General features: G+C 44.8%; 1 protein-coding gene across 3 annotated transcripts; it reads left to right on the top strand.

Annotated features, from left to right (window-relative positions):
- The first annotated feature begins 666 nt into the window (after positions 1-666).
- On the top strand, positions 667-22,557 carry E2F3 (E2F transcription factor 3). 3 transcript variants are annotated; one of them, XM_033154683.1, is made up of 7 exons: positions 667-1,364; positions 13,022-13,133; positions 14,411-14,630; positions 17,056-17,214; positions 18,191-18,305; positions 20,483-20,618; positions 22,268-22,557. In XM_033154683.1, the coding sequence occupies exons 1-7, from the start codon at positions 1,038-1,040 to the stop codon at positions 22,531-22,533; spliced, it is 1,335 nt and encodes a 444-aa protein (XP_033010574.1). In that variant the 5' UTR covers positions 667-1,037; the 3' UTR covers positions 22,534-22,557. The 3 variants fall into 3 exon arrangements, with proteins under 3 accessions (XP_033010574.1, XP_033010575.1, XP_033010576.1); XM_033154684.1 differs by lacking the exon at positions 667-1,364 and adding an exon at positions 2,082-2,277; XM_033154685.1 differs by lacking the exon at positions 667-1,364 and adding an exon at positions 12,410-12,433.
- Positions 22,558-23,017: the final 460 nt, after the last annotated feature.

The raw sequence follows: 23,017 nt of genomic DNA on the forward strand, positions 1-23,017 counted from the left end.
CCAACACCGCCGCCCCCCCCCCCCCCGCAATGCAGGAATGAAAACAAGAGTCACTAGGCTACATTCATTTTCATAACACTTGGCAAGTCTAGACAAGACTTATTTACAGCGCTGTCATATACATATAATGTTAAGATCTCTGAGTTCAATGGGACTCAGTCTCAGATACCTGGCTAATACCTCCGATGATCCGATCAAACTTATTCGAAGTATGTCTCACTGAAATCAGTGCTTACTTCTGCGAACAAGTCTAAGGCTGCGCTATAAAATGTAATTTCTGACGAGTTCTGAGTTCTCCCATTCACTCACTTGTGAGACCAATTTCGCTGGCCTTCAGCCAGGCACCTGCGGGCTTTCCCTGCCTTTTCCAAGCTCGGGAACGCGCGCAGCTCAGCGCCAGGAGGAGGCGGAGGCGGAGGAGGAGGAGGAGGGAAAGCAGTCAGCCTGGCGTACGGAATCCCAGCCGCTCAGAAGGGAATCCCCCGCAGCCGCAGCCAATGGACGAGCACTATGCAAAACAGGGCAACCCCGCGCCTTCGCAGCCCAATGAGGAGCCGGCAAAGTCCCGAAGCCCCTCGCAATTGGAAGGCCCGGCCGAAAGAGCAAACCAATGAAACAGCGCCGCAGGCTTGGCGTGGCGAGGGGGCCTGGCTATGCAAATCTGATTTGAAAAGCGGGCGGGAAATCTGAGTTTCGCGGGAGGCTCTTGGCGCGTAACCCTTCTCCCTTCCCTTCATTCATTGTCAGCGGCAGCCGCCGCCGCTGCTTCCTGGAGCCATTTTCCAGGCAGCCCCAGCGAGCGGCAGCGGCCGGGCTCCATCCGTGGCATCTGCCCGCTGCGCGGGCTCGTTCGCTCTCGCGACGACGCCTCCGGCAGCCGCAGACCCCCCGCTACCCCCGGCCCGGACCATTTCGAGTCCGGCGTGGGCATCGAGCGGCGAAAGAGCCCGGCAGGCCGGGTGGGGGGCGGCGACGGATCAGCGCCAAGGGTGGGAGGAGACTCCGCTCCGGGCGCAGGCAGACCCACAAGGGGAAGGATGCGGAGGAGAGCACTGCAGCCGCACGCCCTCGCTGCTCGGCCGCCCTCGGCTCCCATGGACTCCGCGGCGGCCTCCGCTGTCGCCGTCAGCTTCCCTCCCCGCTTCGCTCCCGCCGCTTTCCTCCAGATCCGCAGCAGTTCCGGGGCATCCGCGTTGGGGGCGCCTTGGGTCTCCTCCTGCTTTCCCGGGACGGCTGGCGGCGGGGCGGAGGGCGCCCGGCCCAGTCTTGTGGGCAGCGGCAGCGCCTTGTGCTGCACCCCGCACGGGCCCGCCGGCCGGACGGTGTTGCTGCAGCCCGCCCTGGAAAGTGCAGGCCGACCCTCGGTAAATTCCTCCCTCTCTCCCCAATTTTGTGCATGTCTGGCGGGGCTCAGCCCTCCTCCCATACTGGGGAGTGGGGGTGGGAGAGGAAGCCCGCGTGCCTTAGATCACTCTGTTTTGCGAGAAACTTTATTATTATGATTATTATTATTTCCTGGCCCCTCTTGGCGCAGGGAGGGTTCTTGTGGGCCGGGATTGTGGGGGGGAGGGAAGAGATCAGTATTCCCCACCCGGAGCAAAAAACACGCAGGGGGACCACGGGTGCCGCTCCCTTAAAGAAGAGGGTGGGGGGGAGGCGTCTCTTGCGCCCGTCTCCCCCCTCAATTTCTGGTGGCTGGAACAAAGAGAGCGTAGCAGAGGCCGGTGCTGCAAGCAGCGTGCTTGCCGGACTGGGACACCCGTGACATCGGAGCGGGGCACGGGACCTCCGCTCTTGTGTGCGGCTGCACTAGAGGGGGCGGCCGTGGGGAGGGGGGGCGCAATCCGGCTCCCCCCCTTCCCTCGGGGCGGCGGGTGGGGTTCAGGGTCTGCCTCAGCAGCATGGCCGTGGGGGAAGGGGGAGGCTCTCTGTCCCGCTGGTCTCCTTTTCGCTTCACCCCCGGACTCGGCGGCGGTGACGTTTCGCACACGTGCGCCGAGGCCGCGTCTGTGACTGGGAGCCGGGCGAAGGAGGGAGAGGGAAGGAGGGGGGCGCGGAGCCGAGCGGGGGGAGGGGGACACACACACAAACGCACACACGCTCCTTCTTCCTCTGGCCTGGGCAACCGCGCAGCGCAGCGCACACCCGGACACACAACAGCGCGCGTGTGCCCGGGTCTCTGCCTTCCTCCGTCTCTCGCACACGCGGCCCTTCCTGCTTCTCAACTCTGGGTGCTGCCGGGGGGCACCGCTAGGCTTGGAAATGCCCCTGCAGCAGGTAGGCTTGGGGAGGGGGGGCGTGTGGGCTCTTTTGGGGTGCGGTGGGGGGGGGGTCGGGCACTTTAAGAACTGGCCGCCCACTGAAGGAACTGTTTCATTCTCCCGGCAGAGTTTCTCAAAATTCAAGCACTGTCCTTTTCCTGGGGGGGGGCATTAAAGTTGGGGTGCTAGGTTATATTTTAAAAGTACCCCCTTACTTCCCCCCCCCCATCTTGCCCCTCGACTGGAATGACCGTGGGGTCACCCTCCCCGCCCCTGAATGCGGTGTTTTCCTTCCTGTGGCTGAGCTGAGTTGGGCCTCTGCCTGTCACTGGAGATGACTCCCTGAAAGTTGGGACGGTTCAAGTAACTGCTTCAGGCCACCGTTGCCTGTGTGCCGCTTCATGTTTGAAATTACTTCAGGGCTTGGGTGTGGGGTCAGGGTGTATGGGGTGAGCTTGGGTCAGTGCGGGGTTTCAAACTGAAACTTCCACTTGTCCTGTTTCCAACTCTTCTTCTCTCCCCCCCCCCCTTCCTGTTAAGTACAATTCGATTATAATTTCTTTACTGATAAGGTGGTGGAAGGGTGATCTCTGTGAGGAAAGGAATGTTTTCCCCCCCTTTAAGTTGGAAAAACCCTGTTGTGGTAGGCTTATAAACTGTGGGAATGTGGTTTGTAGGCTACAGAATAATTAAGTTACTGCACCCTCTCTCTCCACTTCTCCTCTGAAGCTGTTCCTGGAGGCCTTTTTGTACCTGTTTGTTATAACAAATAAACTTTCCATAGGAGTTCGTAGTTCAGAAGCAAAATGAAGTTTGGATATACAAGTGGCAGTGGAGAGATAAGAGACAGGAATAGAACCCCATTTTTCCTCTTGCTGTGTAATGAAATGTAGGCCTGCAGAATAGGACACAGCCATAAAATGGGGAAGCTGCTAGGTGTGGTCTTCAACTTTGGGGCAGCCCTGTTTTGGGCCTTCCTGGACCAGAAGGCTTTTTCTGTTACAGTTTGTTGAATTTTGAGTCTTTCTATGGGTATTGTCAGGTAGCTAAGTAGACTTACACTGAAAGGTTTGAAAAGAGTCCTTGACAGTATGTATGCATGCTTGTGGGAATGACCCTTCTTGCCCCAATCACCATGACATAGTTTTGATGATTTAGGATACCACACTTCTTATCTTGTATGATCTAACATTTGAACCTTTCTTTTTTAGGCTGAGGCTTATACCCACAACATGACTGTTGCCTTGATCATCTGTTTTGTTTTTTTTGTCTTGGCTGTTTTCTCAGTTAAGAGAAGGCCTATAGCCAACTGACAGGATTGGAGGGTAGGGGAAGAGAAAGACAACCCAAATTTCAGCTCCTTTTAAATAAAGTGAATGGTTCCACCTCTCTGCCCCTTAGCAGCCTTCAAATAAGATTAAAATAATGAAACAAATGCCATCTCACCACTATGGCAATTCAGGGTTAAATGTTCAGTAAGAATTAAAATGTATGTATGAATCACATTAAAATGGCCTAACAGACACTTTCTGTAAACCGGAGAGTGTTAATATAAGCTTTTGTCATATGAAGCATGCTCTCTAAGGGATTTGGGATGGTGAGATAAGGCTTTAAATCTTGATGACATCAAGCCAGGCATCTGCCATAGTGCAGATATATTTCATGTACTACCAAATGGTATTGAATCTAGAAAACTGGTCACCCAATTGTCTTTCATAGCATTGGTCCCATAGAAACTCTTTGTGTATGTCAAGTAGCAGATGATTACTTGTGTTGTGAAGAAAGCCTATTTGTAACATGATGATTGTGTGGTTTTCAACGTGAAGAACAGTCTGTTCTTATTCCAGTGGTAGTGTCTACAAGTATAGATATTAGAATGATTTAGCACATGTACAAATGCTTGTTCTACCACTAATTCTGCTCACAAATGGGTTGTCTGTTGCTGAGAGCAGATTCTATGAATCTGTGATCTAGGTCCTTGCCCATGGTGACTGGACACTCCAGTACATCACACTAATTTAGGTGACATTTTGGAAAAGTAATTTAACAAAAACTTTACCTTCAACAACCCTTTTCTGTGTCATCTGTTGGGGCATCTGCATGGCAGAAGTTCTGGGGTTTCATATAGCAAAGGTAAAGGTAAAGGGACCCCTGACCATTAGGTCCAGTCGCGGACGACTCTGGGGTTGCGGCGCTCATCTTGCTTTACTGGCCGAGGGAGCCGGCGTACAGCTTCCAGGTCATGTGGCCAGCATGACTAAGCCGCTTCTGGCAAAACCAGAGCAGCGCACGGAAACGCCATTTACCTTCCCGCTGGAGCGGTACCTATTTATCTACTTTCACTTTGACATGCTTTCAAACTGCTAGGTGGGCAGGAGCAGGGACCAAGCAACGGGAGCTCACCCCGTCGCAGGGATTCGAACCGCCGACCTTCTGATCGGCAAGCTAATGTAGTGAAGGTTAATGATTTATCAACTAATATGAACTATAATATTATAGAATTATTTTTTTCCTGCCTTTTCTCTATTGTGGCAGGCATTAAAGTCCACAATGTATACCAGCAAAAAGAAGAAGGGAAAAAAAGGACACCGTAGTGTTTCTAGTGACAGTTTCTAGTTGATTTTGTGCTGTACAAATATAGAGACTTTGGAAAGTAAGAGTTTGAACTTATATGCCTGAAACAAACTATGGGCAAGTAGATGGCTGTGTTCATTTCACATGCTGGATAGGGAACTACAGTACTTGTACATATAGGACATGCATTGGAATACACATTGAAGGAGGACACTATCTAACTTCATTGCTTTCACTGGGATGCTTATTTGTACCCGTGCTTATTTGTACCCGTGTAAAAGATACATGCCTATGTATCTTTTATTTTTTTTAAGAATCTGATGAGAGTTGGATCACGGCAAGGAAACTACTATGAACCTGTGACAATTTCAGATTTTAAACTGAATAAACAAAATACAGGCATAGTTTATATTGTCTTAAATCAAGGTACACATTTAGAGCTGTGCCAGCAGTTTGCATTCCTCTATAACTTGAAGCTTGCTGTGTAGTGGAAAAAATGAATATTTGAGCGCTATCTGCAAATACTGCTTAGGATGTTAAAAATCAGCTTTGCTAGACAGTTTCACACAATGTTACTAGTTTGTGGAATATAAACTGGCATCTCATGGGGTGGGGAGCAGAAGAATTAAACCCCAAATTCTGCAAAGCCTTCCTTGCTTGCATAGTGAAAATACTTGTAGCCCATCATGGAAGTGATTAAGGCTTGAATTAAACTAATACATAACTCGTAAGAGCCTAGAGAAAAGGGATATTTGGTTCTATCATGGCCTCTTAAAGGTAAAGGTAAAGGTACCCCTGACTGTTAGGTCCAGTCATGGACGACTCTAGGGTTGCGCACTCGTCTCGCTCTATAGGCCGAGGGAGCCGGTGTTTGTCTGCAGACAGCTTCCGGGTCATGTGGCCAGCAAAACTAAGCTGCTTCTGGCGAACCACAGCAGCGCATGGAAATGCCATTTACCTTCCTGCTGGAGTGGTATCTATTTATCTACTTGCACTTTGATGTGCTTTCGAACTGCTAGGTGGGCAGGAGCTGGGACCGAGCAACGGGCGCTCACCCCGTCGTGGGGATTCGAACTGCCAACCTTCTGATCAGCAAGCCCTGATCAGCAAGCCCTAGGCTCTGTGGTTTAGACCACAGCGCCACCCGTGGCCTCGACCACAGCGCCACCCATGGGAGTCTTAAGTAGGATTTCTGCTCATCTCAGATAATTTCGATATAATTTTGATAAATTTAAATACAAATGGAAAAGTTAGATATAAGATCTGTGCCTAAGTGATTAAGATCTGAGAGCAGTGAAAGTTAATGATTAATGGTACAATCCTAACAAATTCTTAAAAGTACTTTTTACTTCATTTGGGCTACTTCCAGGTAAGTGATGTAATATTGTAGCCTTTTATTCTTTAGGGCAGTTCAACCTAACCATAACCTCCCACATAAAAGTTTTCGGTGAGCAAGTAGGTCTCTCTTAGGTCTGTGATGCCCGAGATTATTGTTTCTAATAGTGGTTTGATTCTCTGGCAGAATTTGAGTTGTGGATTCCTAAGAACGGCAAGGTATGTTATGGCTTCTTAACTGTATGAGCACTCAAATGTTAGTAGGTGTATTAGGATTGTGAAGTAGCCTGGGTTATGCTGTTTTAGAAAAACAACCCAAGCAAGGTGTCTGGGTAAGATGGGGATGGGACATAATCCATTCAAATAAATAGAAATAAAATTCTGATACAGTGATGGAAGGTGCATTTGCTCTAAAGTGGGACATTTGCTCTAAAAGTGGGACATTTGCCCCAGTTCAGAGAAAGCTAGTTGTGCCTTGTTTAAATTGATGGGACTTGTTAGACTGAAGTCCTGTACACACTTGTCTGGGTGTAAGCCCTGTCTGAGTCGACAGGCATAGGATTGCACTGTTCACTACTCAGTGGGGGGATGAACTTGTGGATTGGGGTACACTGCCTGTGCAGCTTGCTGTCTTATCCTGCTCATGTTGAGAAAAAGTAAAATCAGTGGTGCTTCATTTGAATTAAATTTCCTTAAGCTTGGACCATTCGTATTTCTTAAGTAGCAGTTAAAGTGAAGTAGGTTTGAACTGATTTGGGGAATTGGACGCTGAGATAATTAGTGCCATCTGCAGCAGGGGTAGCTGACACAGTGCCATCCAGATGTTGCTGAACTATAGCTCCCATCAACGCTAACCATTGATTGATTTGGAGTTTGACAACATCTGGAAGGCAGGATGGTAAGTATTCCAATCTTTTTTAAGGCAGCTAATTACTTTTAACAGAAGCATACTCCTGAATGCTGTGGCCCATTGACATTAGCTATAGGGAGTGTGGCTTAGTGCATGTCTGAAGTGACACACTGGGTTTGTTTCCAAATGGAAATGCATATCTCCCTCTACCCCTAAAATGTGTCTGGATTTCTAGGAAACTGGATATTACAAGTGAAATGATGCTGAAAAAGAGCAGCTAATGAGAGTACAGTAGTACCTTGGGTTACATACGCTTCAGGTTACAGACCCCGCTAACCCTGAAATAATGCTTCAGGGTAAGAACTTTGCTTCAGGATAAGAACAGAAATCGTGCTCTGGCGGCGCGGCGGCAGCGGGAGGTCCCATTAGCTAAAGTGGCGCTTCAGGTTTAAAACAGTTTCAGGTTAAGAACGGACCTCCGGAACAAATTAAGTACGTAACCAGAGGTACCACTGTATGTTTAAAAGATAAGCAACTAACTAAGGAATGGCAGTGAATCCATTAGTAATTTTGGATTGTGATAGGGATTGAAGCAGCATACAAATTGATCATTTTCAATATCTTCCTACCTGAACATTTAATACAATCTTTCAAAAAATAAATAAATGAATTTTTCTCTTGGGTAGGGGTTTGCATGTCATAGAGCTTGCTGATTTTGCTGTTCTACCACCTGCATTTCAGGAGAGTTTGAAACACACACACACACACACACACACACACACACACGAGAGAGAGAGAGAGAAAGTGTTTTTTTTTTCATTCAGAGTATAGCTGTCTGCAGCAGCAAAATTGAAGCTTTTGGTGATTCACTTAAAACAGGCTTCCTCAACCTCGGCCCTCCAGATGTTTTTGACCTACAACTCCCATGATCCCTAGCTTGCAGGACCAGTGGTCAGGGATGATGGGAACTGTAGTCTCAAAACATCTGGAGGGCCGAGGTTGAGGAAGCCTGACTTAAAAAATCACCTTTTCCCACCTGATCGGCAAAAGTGATCTCTCTTTTTCTGTTTAAAATGCTGTTTATATGATCTGTTCTTTGAAATATTTACGAGTGTCTCAAAGCACAATCTTGCACCTTTAAAATGAAGGCTGCTTTTGCAAAGGACTTCGGATTAAAAAAAAAAAAACATGCTCTGCAACTGTAAAGCCATTATCAAGATATTACTTCGGAGATTATTGCTGAGGGGAGGGTGGCAGTAAAGTTCTTGTTTCTGAAATATTCTCCACATTCAGCAGCTCCACACCTGGATTGCTATGGTCTATCTCAGCTGTCAGAGGCAGCTGCTGGGAATCACAAGTGGCCAAAGTGCTATTGCACTCAGGTCCTATTTGGCTGACAACTGTGAGAACAGGATGCTGGACTGGGTCAGGCCCACTGACCTGATCTAGCAGGGCTCTACTTAACATTCTTTTAAAAGTTTTATTGAAAGCACGAGACCATAATTTTTAACATTTATGCTTATTAGTATTGTAGCAGTCCAATCCTCAGGTAAGCCAATCATTCAAGCTTTGCTCTTAAATGTTTGGGGGAAAGTGATGAAATCAGGAGTTTAGGAATATTTGTGTTTCTGGAAAGGAATATTCTGCTTTGATTGCTTTATATGGAAATAACTTGCCATTTGCAAAAGGGGTACTCCATTATGAACATATTTAGCCTATGTCTGCTTCTCATGTTAGGTTTTGCACCCTAAGTGGACTCCCAAATACAAAATACATGCATGCTAAATTAGTTGTAAAGGCGTGCCTATGTATAATTCCCTTTTTAAATCTTGACAGCACACAGAAGCAAAATCTCCCATTAACTCAAGTTTCCCATTTAGTTCAGAACAAGAAACTATGGTTAAAAGCTTCAGAACGATACAGGATATGGAGCGATGATGTGAAGTTGGCTTCATACCCAGGCTTGTCAAAAAGTCATTAACCATGGTTTCCTGCTCCAGAAGGGCCCCGTGCTCAATGGTGCCAAAAGCTGCTGAGAAATCAATGGAAACCATCAGGCTCACTCTTAAAAAAAACCCAAACTCCCATCTCCTTGCTATTTTTCTCCCCATAGTTTACCCTCCCCTTTGCTGGTATGCAATTTATGATAAGGGGAACTAAAGCTTCAAAGAAACACTGTTACTACGTTTTATTCATGGATTATGTTGGTGGCTGAAAAACATAGATGGAGTTCTGTGCGTTTTTCAAATAACTTGATTTACAGAAAGTGCCTAAGCTTGCAATCCTATGCAAACCTATTTCTCAGTAGATGGGCATAAGATTATGATACAAAACTGTGAAACTTGCAATTTAGAATGAGGGTTTCCATATGAGTCATGCCAGTGCAGCTGCAAAGGTTAGGTTACATGTTCTTGGAAGTCACTGGTAACCATTCTGTACTTAAAATGGTTTCTGATATTTCAGAAGCCATTTCAGGTTATTTCAGAAGCCATTTCAGGTTTTTTTTTTTTTTTGGGTTGCCACCTTATGGAAGATGTCAGCATCCAGCTGTCTTTTGCAAACTTCAGGTTAGCTTGTAATGACTGAAATAGAAACGTCAACAGGCTTAATACCCTTATTTATGTTTACAGGTTAACTGTAAGACCGGGATCCAAAGAGCTCACTGGCCAGCTTCAGATATCTGCCAAACTATAGTTTAGTGTGACTTGAACAAGCCTCAGCTGGCCTTGGGGACTTCTTTTCCACCAAGGAGACACTTGGGTGCTTTTGATTATGTTGCTCTTCAACCACAACATGTATCATCCCAACTGTGGTTATTGTTAACTGATGAAAACGCAGCACCTTTTAAAATACATCATATATTTAATTTGTGTGAAATATATATTGGCTTGAATTCTGTAGGTTGTTAATGAGTGGAGGGTGTTGGCCATTGTAGAAGGCATGGATGTCTCTAGGAATGGTACATGCTCACCTCAAGTAATTCTTGTAGTTTTCAACTTCTGAATTGTTGTAGACAAAGATCTTTCAGGAAATAAGTGGCTGCTGAGATTGTGACTGCTATGTACAAGACCTGCATATTCTCATTTTCAATTTGCAGCTGAAGGTGCTGTTTGAGTTACTATTAAATCTCTCTCTCTCTAACACACACACACAGACACAGACACCTTGAGGCAGGTTGCAGCAGATCCGTGGTTTACTTTTAAATTCTGTGTCCAATAACTATCAGAAAAACAAGCCCACATACCAAAGCTGAAACCTTTTCAATCTTCCAATGCCTACCCCATCATCTAAATTCAAATCTAACAGCCAGCTCAAAAGTTTTAAGGCTTCTGTAAGATGCTGAACTCCTGCTTACTTAGCAGTTCGAAAGCACGTCAAAGTGCAAGTAGATAAATAGGTATCGCTCCGGTGGGAAGGTAAACGGCGTTTCCGTTTGGTTTGCCAGAAGCGGCTTTGTCATGCAGGCCACATGACCCGGAAGCTGTCTGCGGACAAACGCCGGCTCCCTTGGCCTATAGAGCAAGATGAGCGCCGCTACCCTAGAGTCGGACACGACTGGACCTGATGGTCAGGGGTCCCTTTACCTTTACCTAAGATGCTGAAGATTGGTGCACTTCAAAGGAGACAAAATTACAGTTGTGGGAACAACCCCTAAGAGTCTGCTGTACTGTTTGTTGTATACATACCTGAAACCAAAATGGACTGTGCCAATAAATCTGAAGGGTGCATCTTTAGAATGGGTGTGGATTTCCTTAAATTCTGCAGTAGTAGGCCAGTCATTCTCACAGCCCTTGCTTCAAGATATTTAAAGCAGGAGTGGGAACTGTGGCTCACCAGATGTTATTGGACTACAACTCCCATTGGTCCCAACTGGCATGACCAGCGGTTAGGGATGATGGGTGAGCTGTAGTCCACACACATCTGGGGAGTTGCAGATTTCAAACCCTTTTCTAAATGCTCTCATTATAATGGCGGTGCTCATGCTAATATATAAGTGGATGTGTGGTGGAAAGATGTGTTGAGTGTCACATTAACTAGTGGGGGACCTATCTCTGAACTAACCTTATTTCATAGTACATACTTTATAAGTAAGCTTAATTTTAATGGTGGTTCTTTGGAAATTTCCTACTTGCATAGCTGTCAATTTCCCCCCTTTTTAAAAGGGAAATTCCCTTATTCCGAATAGGATTCCTCGCAAGAAAAGGGAAAAGTTGACAGCTATGCCTACTTGGACATGTTTTCTGTTAGAATGCTATTACAATGGGTGCCTTCAGTTAAGTCAAATGTTAGGGCTTTGCAGTAGAAGTGTTAATATAGCCCACAACGACAGACGTCTAAAGGGTGGCATCAGATTAAAATGGTGACCACAGAAGTATGTCAAGATACTTCTTTATATCAAATCTTACCCAACACTAGGAATGGATTTTCAAACTCTTGGACACCAGCTTAGGTCTACAGGTCAACATTATTTCAACCAGAGGTTTAAGGAACTGAACTTGATTCCATTTTCTTGCAAAGCATGTATTCTTCTCTGAGCTGCTGCTCCTTTTTTGCCCATATTTCTCAAAAAGTTTCATTTTTAGTGAATCAAAACATGGTGGCAAGTTTGGAGCTCAGTTTTGTGGGAAAACTCTTAGTCCCCAAAGACTTAAGTGTGAGATGACAGAAATGTTTTGGTAGTATTTCAGAGCTGTTCTCACCTCATCTATGGTTACCACCATAAAAAAGGATTGAATTAGCAATGAGTCTCATTAGGCAATTTGACAAAGTTTACGGTGCCAAACCTCATATTGTCTGCATGTGTGTTGTGTTTGACAAATGTCGCCACTGTGGTAGTGAACTTTGCTACTGAGGTCCATGAAAACGTTAGTCTGTCTGATATTCTAGGTCAAATGAAAAACCTAGAATGTCTTACAACATTTGTTTCTAGCTAATAGCATTCAGTTAACCTGTGTTCATTGTGTATGTTGGCCTTTTTTTTTTTTTTTGGTTTTCTGACAAAATAATCACGATTATAATAAAACGCAGGAAATGAATAAAATGCATACCACAGAATTGATTGGATAGAGTAGAGGCTACCATATAAAACTTGGCTTGTTATAACATAGTGAATGTGGAGACATGGTGAACATAGATACTCTTCTATAACTGGATAATTTTACTTGGCAAAACAACTGTACTTGCATGATTTGGAAATATTGCTAAAGTCAGCCCCTACAGTTGTCATGATGCCCACAGAACTTTATCTGTAGCTGCCACATTAGAACTTCAAGCTATCTGCATGTAGGGGAAGCCTGGTGTGGTATACTAGGAAGTTATATGTTTGGGAGAAGAATTTAGCAGAAGCAACTTTAGGTTATGTAGCAAAGCATCATTGATGCAGACTAAGTAACCCAGTTAGAATGCAACAATGGTGGGTTATTCACTTAGCTGCTGAATCTTGTTTGTGATCCAGGGCAGACAGTTGAAGGGACATAGGAAGGGTGAAAGCTGTCTTGCTATGGCACTAGGAAAGGAGGAGATAGTGAACTATGTGCTTCAGCTGCATAATGAGGACATGGGGGAAACTTTGCGATCACAGTCTTTGTTTTGGGGGCCTCAGATCCTAGCCTCATGATGTGCCAGTTGCCTGGGATGTCTGCATATTATTGCATTGCAGGGTTTGGACTAGATTCTCAGGGTCCCTTCCAACTACAGTTCTATTATTCTATGCCCTAATCAATGCAGGAATATGCAGGCTTTCAACTTGAAGCACTGCACATGTGGGTTTCTATGTTACAGGACACCATTAAGAGGGTTCCTTTTTGGGGGGGGAGTTGGGGAGGGGTACCTGCAACAAAATAAAAGCATTCTACAATATCTACAGGTACCTAAGAAGTTGAGAAAGATACATGGATTTCCTGGCTCGCCTCCTGACTATAATAATTTCTAGGTCTGTAAAACACAACTTCATCTTATAAGGTTGATTTTGGTCTTTACGAGAACTCTGCTCTTTTGACAGGCAAAGCGAAGACTGGAACTGGGAGGAAGCGGACAGCAGTTTCTGGCTGAAGGACTAAGAACGCCAAAGGGGAAAGGGAGAGCTGCAACTAGAAGTCCAGATAGTCCCAAAAGTAAGGAACCTTTTTGGTTAAATGTGTTGCAAAGAGCTTCAAAGCATTATGTTGCCGTTCTGGATTTTGAGTGTAATCACTGCTCCTTGCCCATTGATCAAGCCCAATGCATCCAGTGTGTTCTCAGGTAGCCTTTCGTGGTTGTTTTCGGTCTGACTAAAATTATCAGCCCCAGTCTCACATTGAAGTTTTGTTCTACCATGTATGCAGGATCAGGGGTGAGGAAGCTGTGGCTCCCCAGATATGCTTATATTCCCTATCAGCCCCAGTCATCATGCCGGTGGTCAGGGTTGATGGGAGTTGTAGTCCAGTCCAACTGTACAAGTCTATGATTCTATCTCAAAGTATCTGGAGGGCCACAGGTACTGCTATTGAGCTAGATACTAATCTTCTTCAGGTGTTCTCTAGCTTATGGAAAGTGAACATGTGAGGGTGGGGGATAGCAGATGAAAGAGCTAGTTTTATGCACATACATGTGGGTTGCCTTTGCAATTGCCCTCCATGACTTGGAAGGAGATCTTCTGAAGTGTGGGCTACCTGTTCCCTCGTGTTCTAGAATTGTGGAAAATCAGGGTTACTGCCAACAAAGGAAGGCTTGACATTCATCATGCATTGAGTGAGTTCTAGCCACTTGTCTCACTCCCTTGCTTTTGAGGGCTTCAGTGGGACCGGTTGCTTGGGAACTGTCTAGTACAAGTAAGGGAATTTTTGTCTCCATCATAGACCGAGCCTTCTGAATAAATGTGCCTGCCATGTTGCTTCTGATTTATATGTGCAAATTATTTTGAACACGAATGCAGATTTTTTTAAAGCTGCTCTTGGGGCTACAAAGCAAGATACTGTAAACACATTCAAAATAATTGCATAAAATGTTAGGAGTTAATTGAACGTCACAACAGAGAGGTATTGGTCATAACTGGAGGATGGTTGAACTGAGGCAACTGTTTTTAAAGCTTCTGTTAGCTTGTTATTTACAAGCTGGTAATGTACAAAATCACGAAGCATCTTCTACCTTTCTCTTACATACAAAGCTGTACCTCCAATTTATTCGCACTGTCTTTTCTTTATACAATAGATATGGCTTGAAAGTTAACGTGTCTCAAGAAAATCAACAGAAAAAGGTGCTGAAGCCTAGCTACTCTATGGATGTAAAATGTTGAACTGGCCCTGAGTGGTCCCATGTACAATGCACACGATTATTCCAAATTACTTAGAAGGTTTAAAAAAGAGTTTTAACGCCAGCTTCATAACCATCATGAATTTAATTTTTCTTCAAGCTCCCAAATCCCCTTCAGAAAAGACGCGGTATGATACATCGCTGGGTCTTCTCACCAAGAAGTTTGTTCAGCTTCTGAGCCAGTCCCCAGACGGTGTCGTAGATTTGAACAAAGCAGCAGAAGTCCTTAAGGTACAAAAAAGGAGGATTTATGACATCACCAATGTCCTGGAAGGCATTCACCTCATTAAAAAAAAATCCAAGAACAACATTCAGTGGATGTAAGTATCCTAGTGCTATATTCCTGTTGCCCACAGGACGGCCTTGCACTTTCACATTTCATTTTCACGAAAGTATTTTGTATGCTGGAGGGTAACGAATTATTTCACTAAGCTTTACTCAGTGTAGGCCTACTGAAATCAATGAACACCGCTAAGTTAAATCTACTCTGAGTAAAACATAGTTGACTACCACCCAGGGAAATTTAATCCTGCCATTCATGGAGGCATCTTATGATGTGGTCTGGCATTGTGTGTTTGGTTTGGCTGTAGGTCAAGGCCACATGTCACATGGAATACATTGGGAAAGGGAATGGTGGCTTGCAAACAAATGCCCATAATACTTGGTCAAATGAATATTTATTCAGAAGCAGCATCCCTCTGCTTGTCAGGTGCTGTGGACAAACCTACAACATGTCTTGCTTATGAGCTGCTTGGAGTCCTGGCTACTGGTGGAGACAGACAGTTGAATTATGATGTGCCCCAAGTGATTCAGCTACATTCTCATGGCTTACTCAAACATCTAGAAATATGTAGCACAGCCCTTTCCTTGATATAGTATTTTGGAGTGCGGTTGGTGGCGTTATATTTTCATGTTTCTTTAAAAAATAAAATAAAACAAACTTCTCTGTATGTAGAAACTGGCATATTATGGGAAGTGAGCCCTCTACTCTCCTTACCCACTATCTTTCCACGGCTGGGGACTTACTTGCCTAGGGAAAAAACAAAAAATATATTTTTTTCCCCACTTGTAATTCAGAGCTACAGTCCAGAAAGGGATCAAATTTTGCATGTTTAAGCTTATGCTTAAATAATGCACATGAAGCATTTTGAGTTGTGGTCAGGGACAATTTGGGTCACATCCACACCATACATATGAAAAGCACATTTATACCACACAGTCATGGCTTCTCCCAAAGAATCATGGGAAATACAGTTTGCCTCAACAGAGCCATTTTAGCACCCTTAACTACAGTTCCCAGGATTCTTTGGGGGAAGCCATGAGATGTCTATGCATTGTGCAGGTGTGAGTTTAGACACCCCCAGCTCAAGTACACACTATGCCAGCAGTACTGTTGAGAGAGAACTCAATCAGTTCCTCTTGCATTGCTTAAAGCATAGGAAGGCAAGGGAACATCATGGGATGTAGGAATGCATGATGTTGCCTTCTCCCCCATGCCACCCAATAACAGTTTGCTTGTTCTGAAGCTTGAGCATAGCTTCAGTAGAAATTTGGTTTTAATATGGTGGTGGATATTTGGGGGTGAGCTTGGAAGAGTGGCTTGCCCAACAGTTACATAATGAGTTCATGACTGAGTTGAAATTTGAACCAGAAGGTTCCAGTTCATAGCCATGTACTTCCCATTAAATGAGACAAACTTTAAATTTGATCCAGATATGGAGGTGGCGTACATTCAGCTTGAGAATTTTGATACTTGGTTGTATTGATCTCTTGGCAAAAAGATACTTTGCAGCACATGTGCATTTCTTATGTGCTTTGACTTAATTCTTCTAAAACGAGGAATATAATGGTGAGAATCCATTTTTCTTAATCTGAAATGCTTAACATGGGGTCCTGCTTGGACTTGGGTCCAAGTGGAGAAGCACCCCACTATCCACTACCCAAAGGTCTGGAAGAGGCTCCCCCCACACACATTTCTTACTATATAATGAAATTGCAAGAATGTAATCATGCTACAGTTCACATGGCTGCACTGTTTATAGGAAAGTGGGAGGTGCTTCAGAGAGTATGTTGGCAAGCGGCTCTCTGAAGCACCTCCCACCCTCCTTTAAAAGGGTTTGGGAGTTGGGGTCAGCTGTAAAGTGTGCTATGAAGGAAGTGCGTGGCTTGGGGGTTTGGGTTGGGTGTAAAGGAAGGAGGGCATAGCCAGGTGTGGGGGATGCAGGATTGGTAAAGGGATTGGGATAGGTGGGGTTAGTGAGCAGAGCAAGCAGGCGTGGAAGCTCCTCGTTATTACCGGTAATAACTATGTGCAAACACTGAATCTTAAAACAAATGGAACTAGAGAGCATTTTCAAACATCCAGCAAGAGTCACTGCCACTAAAAGAAAGTTATGCCCAAAATGCCATTAGTAAATTGTGTTTTGTTATCTCTGCACATCAGGTAAGGCACACCATCCTTCCAGAAGGAGGAATGAGATAATCGTGGGTGTAATCTGGAAATCCTTCTGTATATGTATGGAATAAAGTGAAACAAATGTTTCTAAAAAGAGATCTTGTTAAGTCTCGCCTCTCGCCAGCTTGCTTTGATGTGCTAGTTTTTCAGACGATGCGACTTGCCAAATCCTCAGCACTCTGCTTCTTCTGAACTGAATAGTCACATGAAGTTTTAAGAGAAATTCTTGTCTCGTCTGGACTGGGGAACTTTAGGAATGCCTGTGAAGTGTCTGTTCACTTGTCTTGTAGGGGCTGCAGTCTATCGGACTTTGGGGGGATGTTGGCACACTGTCAAGGCTTGTCCAAGGAGGTGGCAGAACTCAACCTGGAAGAGCAAAAGTTGGACGAGTTGATACAAAGCTGTTCTCTTGACCTAAAGCTACTAAGAGAAGATTCTGAGAATCGGAGATATCCTTTTATATCAGACTAGTACATTAACCCTGTTAAATTAACGGGCGCTAGAACATATGTGGCCAAACTGTTGCCCTAGCAACGTCTGGGACATGCGCAGAGCTGACTGAGCGGCTCTCACTTATCTCGTTGTTTTTTTCCTAACAACTGAGCAGCTCTCGCTTGACATCGCTCGCCCGCCGCCACTTGTAACGGCCGCTGCCGCTTAGAAGTAAGTCCACGCGAGCGCGCACCCACCGCGTGCCCGCGCACACCCGCCGCTTCAACAGTTTTGCCCGGCCGCCTGAAGTCTCTGTGCTCCAAGTCCCAACGGCTGTCCGCGGGGCACATGCGCAGTAGCGCAATCCCACGGACACAGGGACTGGATGCAGAGACACTTGCACTTTATTATTGTAGATAGGCTGAACTCATTTGGGAAATCTTAACATTTCTCTAACGGCTAGGGGTAGTGGATTGTGTTGGTGGTATTAATGATATACTGCAGCAGGCATGATGCTTACTTACAGCTATTCTGATAATTTTAAATCGGATACAAGTAAGCAGTTTTAAACTGTTTTCATTGTGTAACCCGCCATGGGACCTTTGGGTGAAGGGTGGGTAATGAATAAATTATAATAATTATATATTTCAAACTAGGACTGATGTTCTGCAGTAGCAGCTAACTTCAACACTGTTTGGATTCTAGTTAATACAAGACTGATTTGTTGGTATAATTTCTAGAAGCCTTACAAATTATTTCATAATCAAAAAATGCGAAGTATAGCCAAGAAATCTCAACAGATCGCTCCTCGCTTTGTCTAACTTCAGGGCTGTTTCAGTTTCATTCTTATTTATTTTTTAACTTTAATATTAGAAGTGGGGAGAGAGCAGCTAACGGCAGCCTTGATGGGGGAACAGTGTGAGAATATCTACTTTAGTGTGCTGATACATGTGACTGAAGGCTGCTTCTGAACAATTCTTTAACAAAGTTTACATTAGCGTATGTTAGATATGAAGACATTCAAGAAATAAGTAGCCTTAAAGACCAAACTGTCATACTTGTGAAAGCTCCTCCAGAAACGAAACTTGAAGTGCCTGACCCAACAGAGGTAAGAATAAAATGCTTATGGTTTTTCTTCTGTAAGTCAATCTTACACATTTGCAGTGGTCTTATACCATATTTATGCATAAGCTTTACTGAATGGGATAATTTTTCTATATGGCAATAAAAATGCTAATGGGCAGTCTTTGGTTTCTGGAATCTGGGAGATCATTGTGTTCTGGAATCTGGGAGATCATAATGTTTTGGTTTCTGGAATCTGGGAGATCATTCTTCCATGCCTCTCTTTCCTTCTGACTACTAGAACTTGGTTAATGCTGTCTCATTTATCTTTTTTTGCTCATTCTGTTCCCTGAGAAGTTGGTCTGCTACCACCCCCTCTGATTATATCACTCATTGTAGTGTTTCTGCCTTGTGCCTTGCTGTTTCTTAAACCGACTTTCCACCCTGCACTTCTTTCTCAATCTAATTTGATTTTTTTAAAAAAAATTACTGGCTTTTCCACCTTCTAAGACAGCAATGAGGAACCTCTGGCCCGCCAAACCTCCCAGTTTGGTCCACCAGGCCATTTTGGGCAGGCCGCACCCACCTGCCGTTAACATTTATTTATTTTTTGTTCACCATTTTACTGGTATGCTGCTTTTCCACAAAAAAGAATCAAAGTGGCTGTCAGGGAACTGCCCTCGTCCCAGAGCGGAGGGGTGTCAGGGCTTTCTTAGTATCGAGAGCCCACGCCTCATGTGTTGAGCAATTCCTCGGCGTCCAGTGGGAGAGGCAGCGATCCCTCTAGTGGGGAGGGGGAAGCTGATCGTGGAAGTGAGAGTCAGGGCTCTGGCAAGGTAGGAGAGCCATCGCACCAAGCTAGGGCAGGGGAAGGCGCACCTCTTCCGTCGCCCCACTTGCGCAGAGGGGGCCGGCGCAGGGGTGGTAGGTGGGGGTTCCACATACCACGGTTTTATGCTGGTCAAAGAACCGGAAGGGTTCATTCTCGGACTCTGGCGAAAGATGAGACAGACTTGAGTTTTTAATACTCTGCACTGTAAATATCTGCACAATAAAGAACTGAGAAAAGAAGTGATGGAGTCCGCTTGGTTACTCATGAGCAACAACTGAGAACCTTACAGTGGCTTACAACAAAAGGGGGGAAAGAGTACTGTACACTTCAAAATCAACCATTGCAAGAACCGCTGCAATACCCCTCTAAGAAGGCTTCAGCTGGGCAATTTGGAATGGGCAGCAAGCAGAGGGGTGCTGTGGATGCTGTGCTCCCGGGGGATTTTGAGTGGGGGTGCAAACAGGCGTCCCCACAGCAGGCTCCTTCATTGAAGCCTGACTCCGTGCTAGAAGGAGCTGCACTTTGACTGCGGCGCTTGTGCCTGGCGCAACTCCGCGAGGCCCGGGTCAGGCCTGATCCAGGGAAGGAGAGCACGTGAGTGGGCAGCGGCGCTGCTGCCCACCATCGTCGGCCGCTGCAGCAGCTCTACCACCAAGTCACTTCTGACATGGCGGCGGAGAGCTGGAGAGTGTTGCTGCCCACCCTCCTGGGCTGCGAGGCACCTCCTGCCTGGCTGCAGCAGCTCCGCTGCCAGGTCAGACCGGAGCAGGAGTTCCCTGCCCCTTTCCTAACCCTGAACTGTGACCTGTGGAGGGCACCCTCTGCGCCCTGCCCCCTTGGGAGCGTACCCTGCGTGCCGGCTCCAGGCAACGCGGGCATATGCTGTGCTGCTGGCCTGTTTAGCATTAGCAGTATATTTTGCTGGACCAATTCTCTATTGGTTTGTAAACTTTCAACCTACGCAGGGCTTTTCCTTAGGTTAGGCTGCCACCTTATACATACTTTCCTAGAAGTAAATCCTAGTGAGTTTCTTCTGTGTAGGCATGCACAGACTTGCACTGTTAGTATATTAAGAGTGAAATGGATTGTGAGGTTGCATATGAAGTCCTTTAATATGTTGTCCCGAGACAAAGGTTGATACTCGGGAAGAGAATGTGTCATCCACTCATTCCTTACGCATGATTTTTATATCATTTGTAAATGAATAGCAGTCTCACCTGCATGATTAAATGTGCACAGACCCTTGCAGAAACATGTTAACTCTTCCACATAAAACTGACTTTGATTAGAACACTGGACCTTATAAAAATGAACCATAAATCTCCAGTAGCCGCTTGTAGCATTTTGTTGGCAAAAGACATATTGAAAATGGGGATGTTTTGTCTTTGCAGAATAAGCTGATACACTTATCTAGTACCCAGGGGCCTATTGAAGTTTACTTGTGTCCAGAAGAAACAGATTACCACAGTCCAATGAAAACGCAAGATCAGGATCATAATGGAAATATCTCAAGGAATGTTTCCAAAGGTAACATTATACCTTTTAAAATTCTATTAACCAAGTATAATTAAAGGGAAAGCGTAATTCAGTCTGTTTAGTTAATAAATGATGTGCTGGATGCTAGATTTCGTTAGACTAAAGGAAGTATGAATGCTACCGGGGGGGGGGGGTGTACCTTTCCCATCTACATTTTCATACTTTATTCAGAATATAGCCGTGATTGTAAGTACTTCCATGTCCTGAGCTTGCCGTCTAGGTTGGTGGATGTGGGAAATCACAGACCATAAACTAATTCTTCTGTGCATGTACACTCATGCATGTACATGTTAAGGCTATCACTATGAGCTGCATGGTAGGTAATGTCATTTATGAATAATCTCTTGTCACTTAAAAGTGGTGGCTATTTTTCTCTATTGTAAGAGACATGCTCTGTCAAGTTCCAAAACTTTTGTGATGCTCAGAGCATGTGAGGCAGAGCAAAAAGGGGAAAGAGGATAGATGAGTTTTCCATAGCTCAGAAGGTGGCTTTTGGCTGGTGGGACAGGAAGGAATGTATTGTCACTACTTGGATTTGCCACAAGTTGCAGTCATTGCTTCTTCGAGGGCCAGGCAACTATTTACTGGGTCTGCTCTTCCCTGCTCTTCCCAGGACAGGTTACAAGAATGTAAACATGCAGTATTAAAAGCAGCCAACACAATTTACAATCAGAAGAATGCTTCTCCTGCTCCAACCCTCCTGTCTGCTTAGCAGGATGGAGAACCGGTGTGTGGGGAGATGATGTCCGTATGTTGGGAGAGTTAAGGGCTAACCCGGGTGTATCTTGCCAATAAAATGTCATCCCTATTTGGGAAGTCATTCTTTCTGCAGCAATTACTCCAAATAGCTGCTGGGTGAAAAAGAGAGTGTTAACTTTAGCTGTGTCTGTTGACATTTGCCTTGTCAATGCTTTCAGTTTTAGCCTGCTTGCTTTATGTGCAACCATCCTCTGATAGCTTTATTTTCATTTATTTCCAGAATAATTGTTATTTGGCCACTAACATATAAGGCTGTGTGTGTAACGTTCAGCATTGAGAAATGAAACTTCTTTCTTTATATAAAAGGTCACATGAGACTTGGTATTGTATCCAGTGGTAGTTCTACTCAGAGTAGACCCATGGAAATTTAAGGACACGGCCAACTTGGTTTCATTTATTTCAGTAGGACTACTTTGAACAAATACAACCTTAAAAACCCATTTGTTACACTAGCATGGCCAAAAGACTAAATAGCTGTGCTGACTTCTCCAGTGGCATCTTGAGATGAACTCTGCACCTGATAGAGGCAACCACCAGGAATTATTCCCATCCCCCAGAGATCACAATTTTGGCCTAAACATGTGCACCCCTGCTCATGTGTTAAAGGTCACCCCTGCTCCGCGCTGAACACAGCCAAAGGGAGGGAAAGACTTTTGTATCCCACTCATTCTGATGCATTCTTATTGCTCAGAGCAACTTACCCACTTTTTAAATTGTTTTGTCTACTAATACAAGCTGTGCAGAGACAGCAACAATAGACTTTGAAGGGAAGGGCTGAGTGGGAAGGGGAGGGGGGAAATTGACATGCATTAAATATTGTAAAATCGTGTGTGCAACCCTCTTACACGTTTTTTTAAAAATAATGCTATTTCTTGAAACAGATTTGATTTCTGATAACTCGGGAAGTCTTGACTGTTCAGTAACTACAGCAACCATCTCCCCATTGGCCTCTCCAACCAACCTTCTGCAGCAGACAGAGGACCAAATTGCATCAGGTTTTGAAGGGCCATTTGTAAGCTTGCTGCCGCCTCTACTTCATGAAGATTATTTGATCAGTCTTGGCGAAGAGGAGGGTATCAGTGACCTCTTTGATTCTTACGATTTTGAAAAATTGCCAGCATTGGTAGATGAATTTTTATGCAGCTGATTATTCCTTGTGTCTCTTCCCCCCCTCTCTGCACACCCCCCACATATTTTTAAAATGGAACCAGAGTACCTGCTGTCATTCCATGTTCTCTGTTCTCTTACCTCTTAACCCTTGTCCCATTTCAAGATCATAATTTGGAATGCTTGATAATTGGGGAAAAATAATTCTAGAATAGTGCAAACACAGAACTGCAGACTTTCTCATCAGAGTTACCTCAGTCCCGCTTTCTGGTAGCTACTGGTTTTAGCAAAGTATAGAAGGATGAAATCGGAAATGGAGGAATGATTATACTTTCTTGTGTCTACAAGCTTTGTGAAGGGCTGAAGAACAGTTTTAGTCACACATAGCAATTCTTCCTTTATATTTCAAACTGTGCCTTCCGTAGAGTGTTTGTCTTGAGTCTTCAATTTGTATGTTCCGTCATAGTAATTGCAAAAAAGTGCAAAATACAGAAACAAAGATGTGAGGTGGCCTTCTTCCAAAG

Source organism: Lacerta agilis, chromosome 7 (genome assembly GCF_009819535.1).
Source record: "Lacerta agilis isolate rLacAgi1 chromosome 7, rLacAgi1.pri, whole genome shotgun sequence".
Taxonomy (NCBI): Eukaryota; Metazoa; Chordata; class Lepidosauria; order Squamata; family Lacertidae; genus Lacerta; species Lacerta agilis.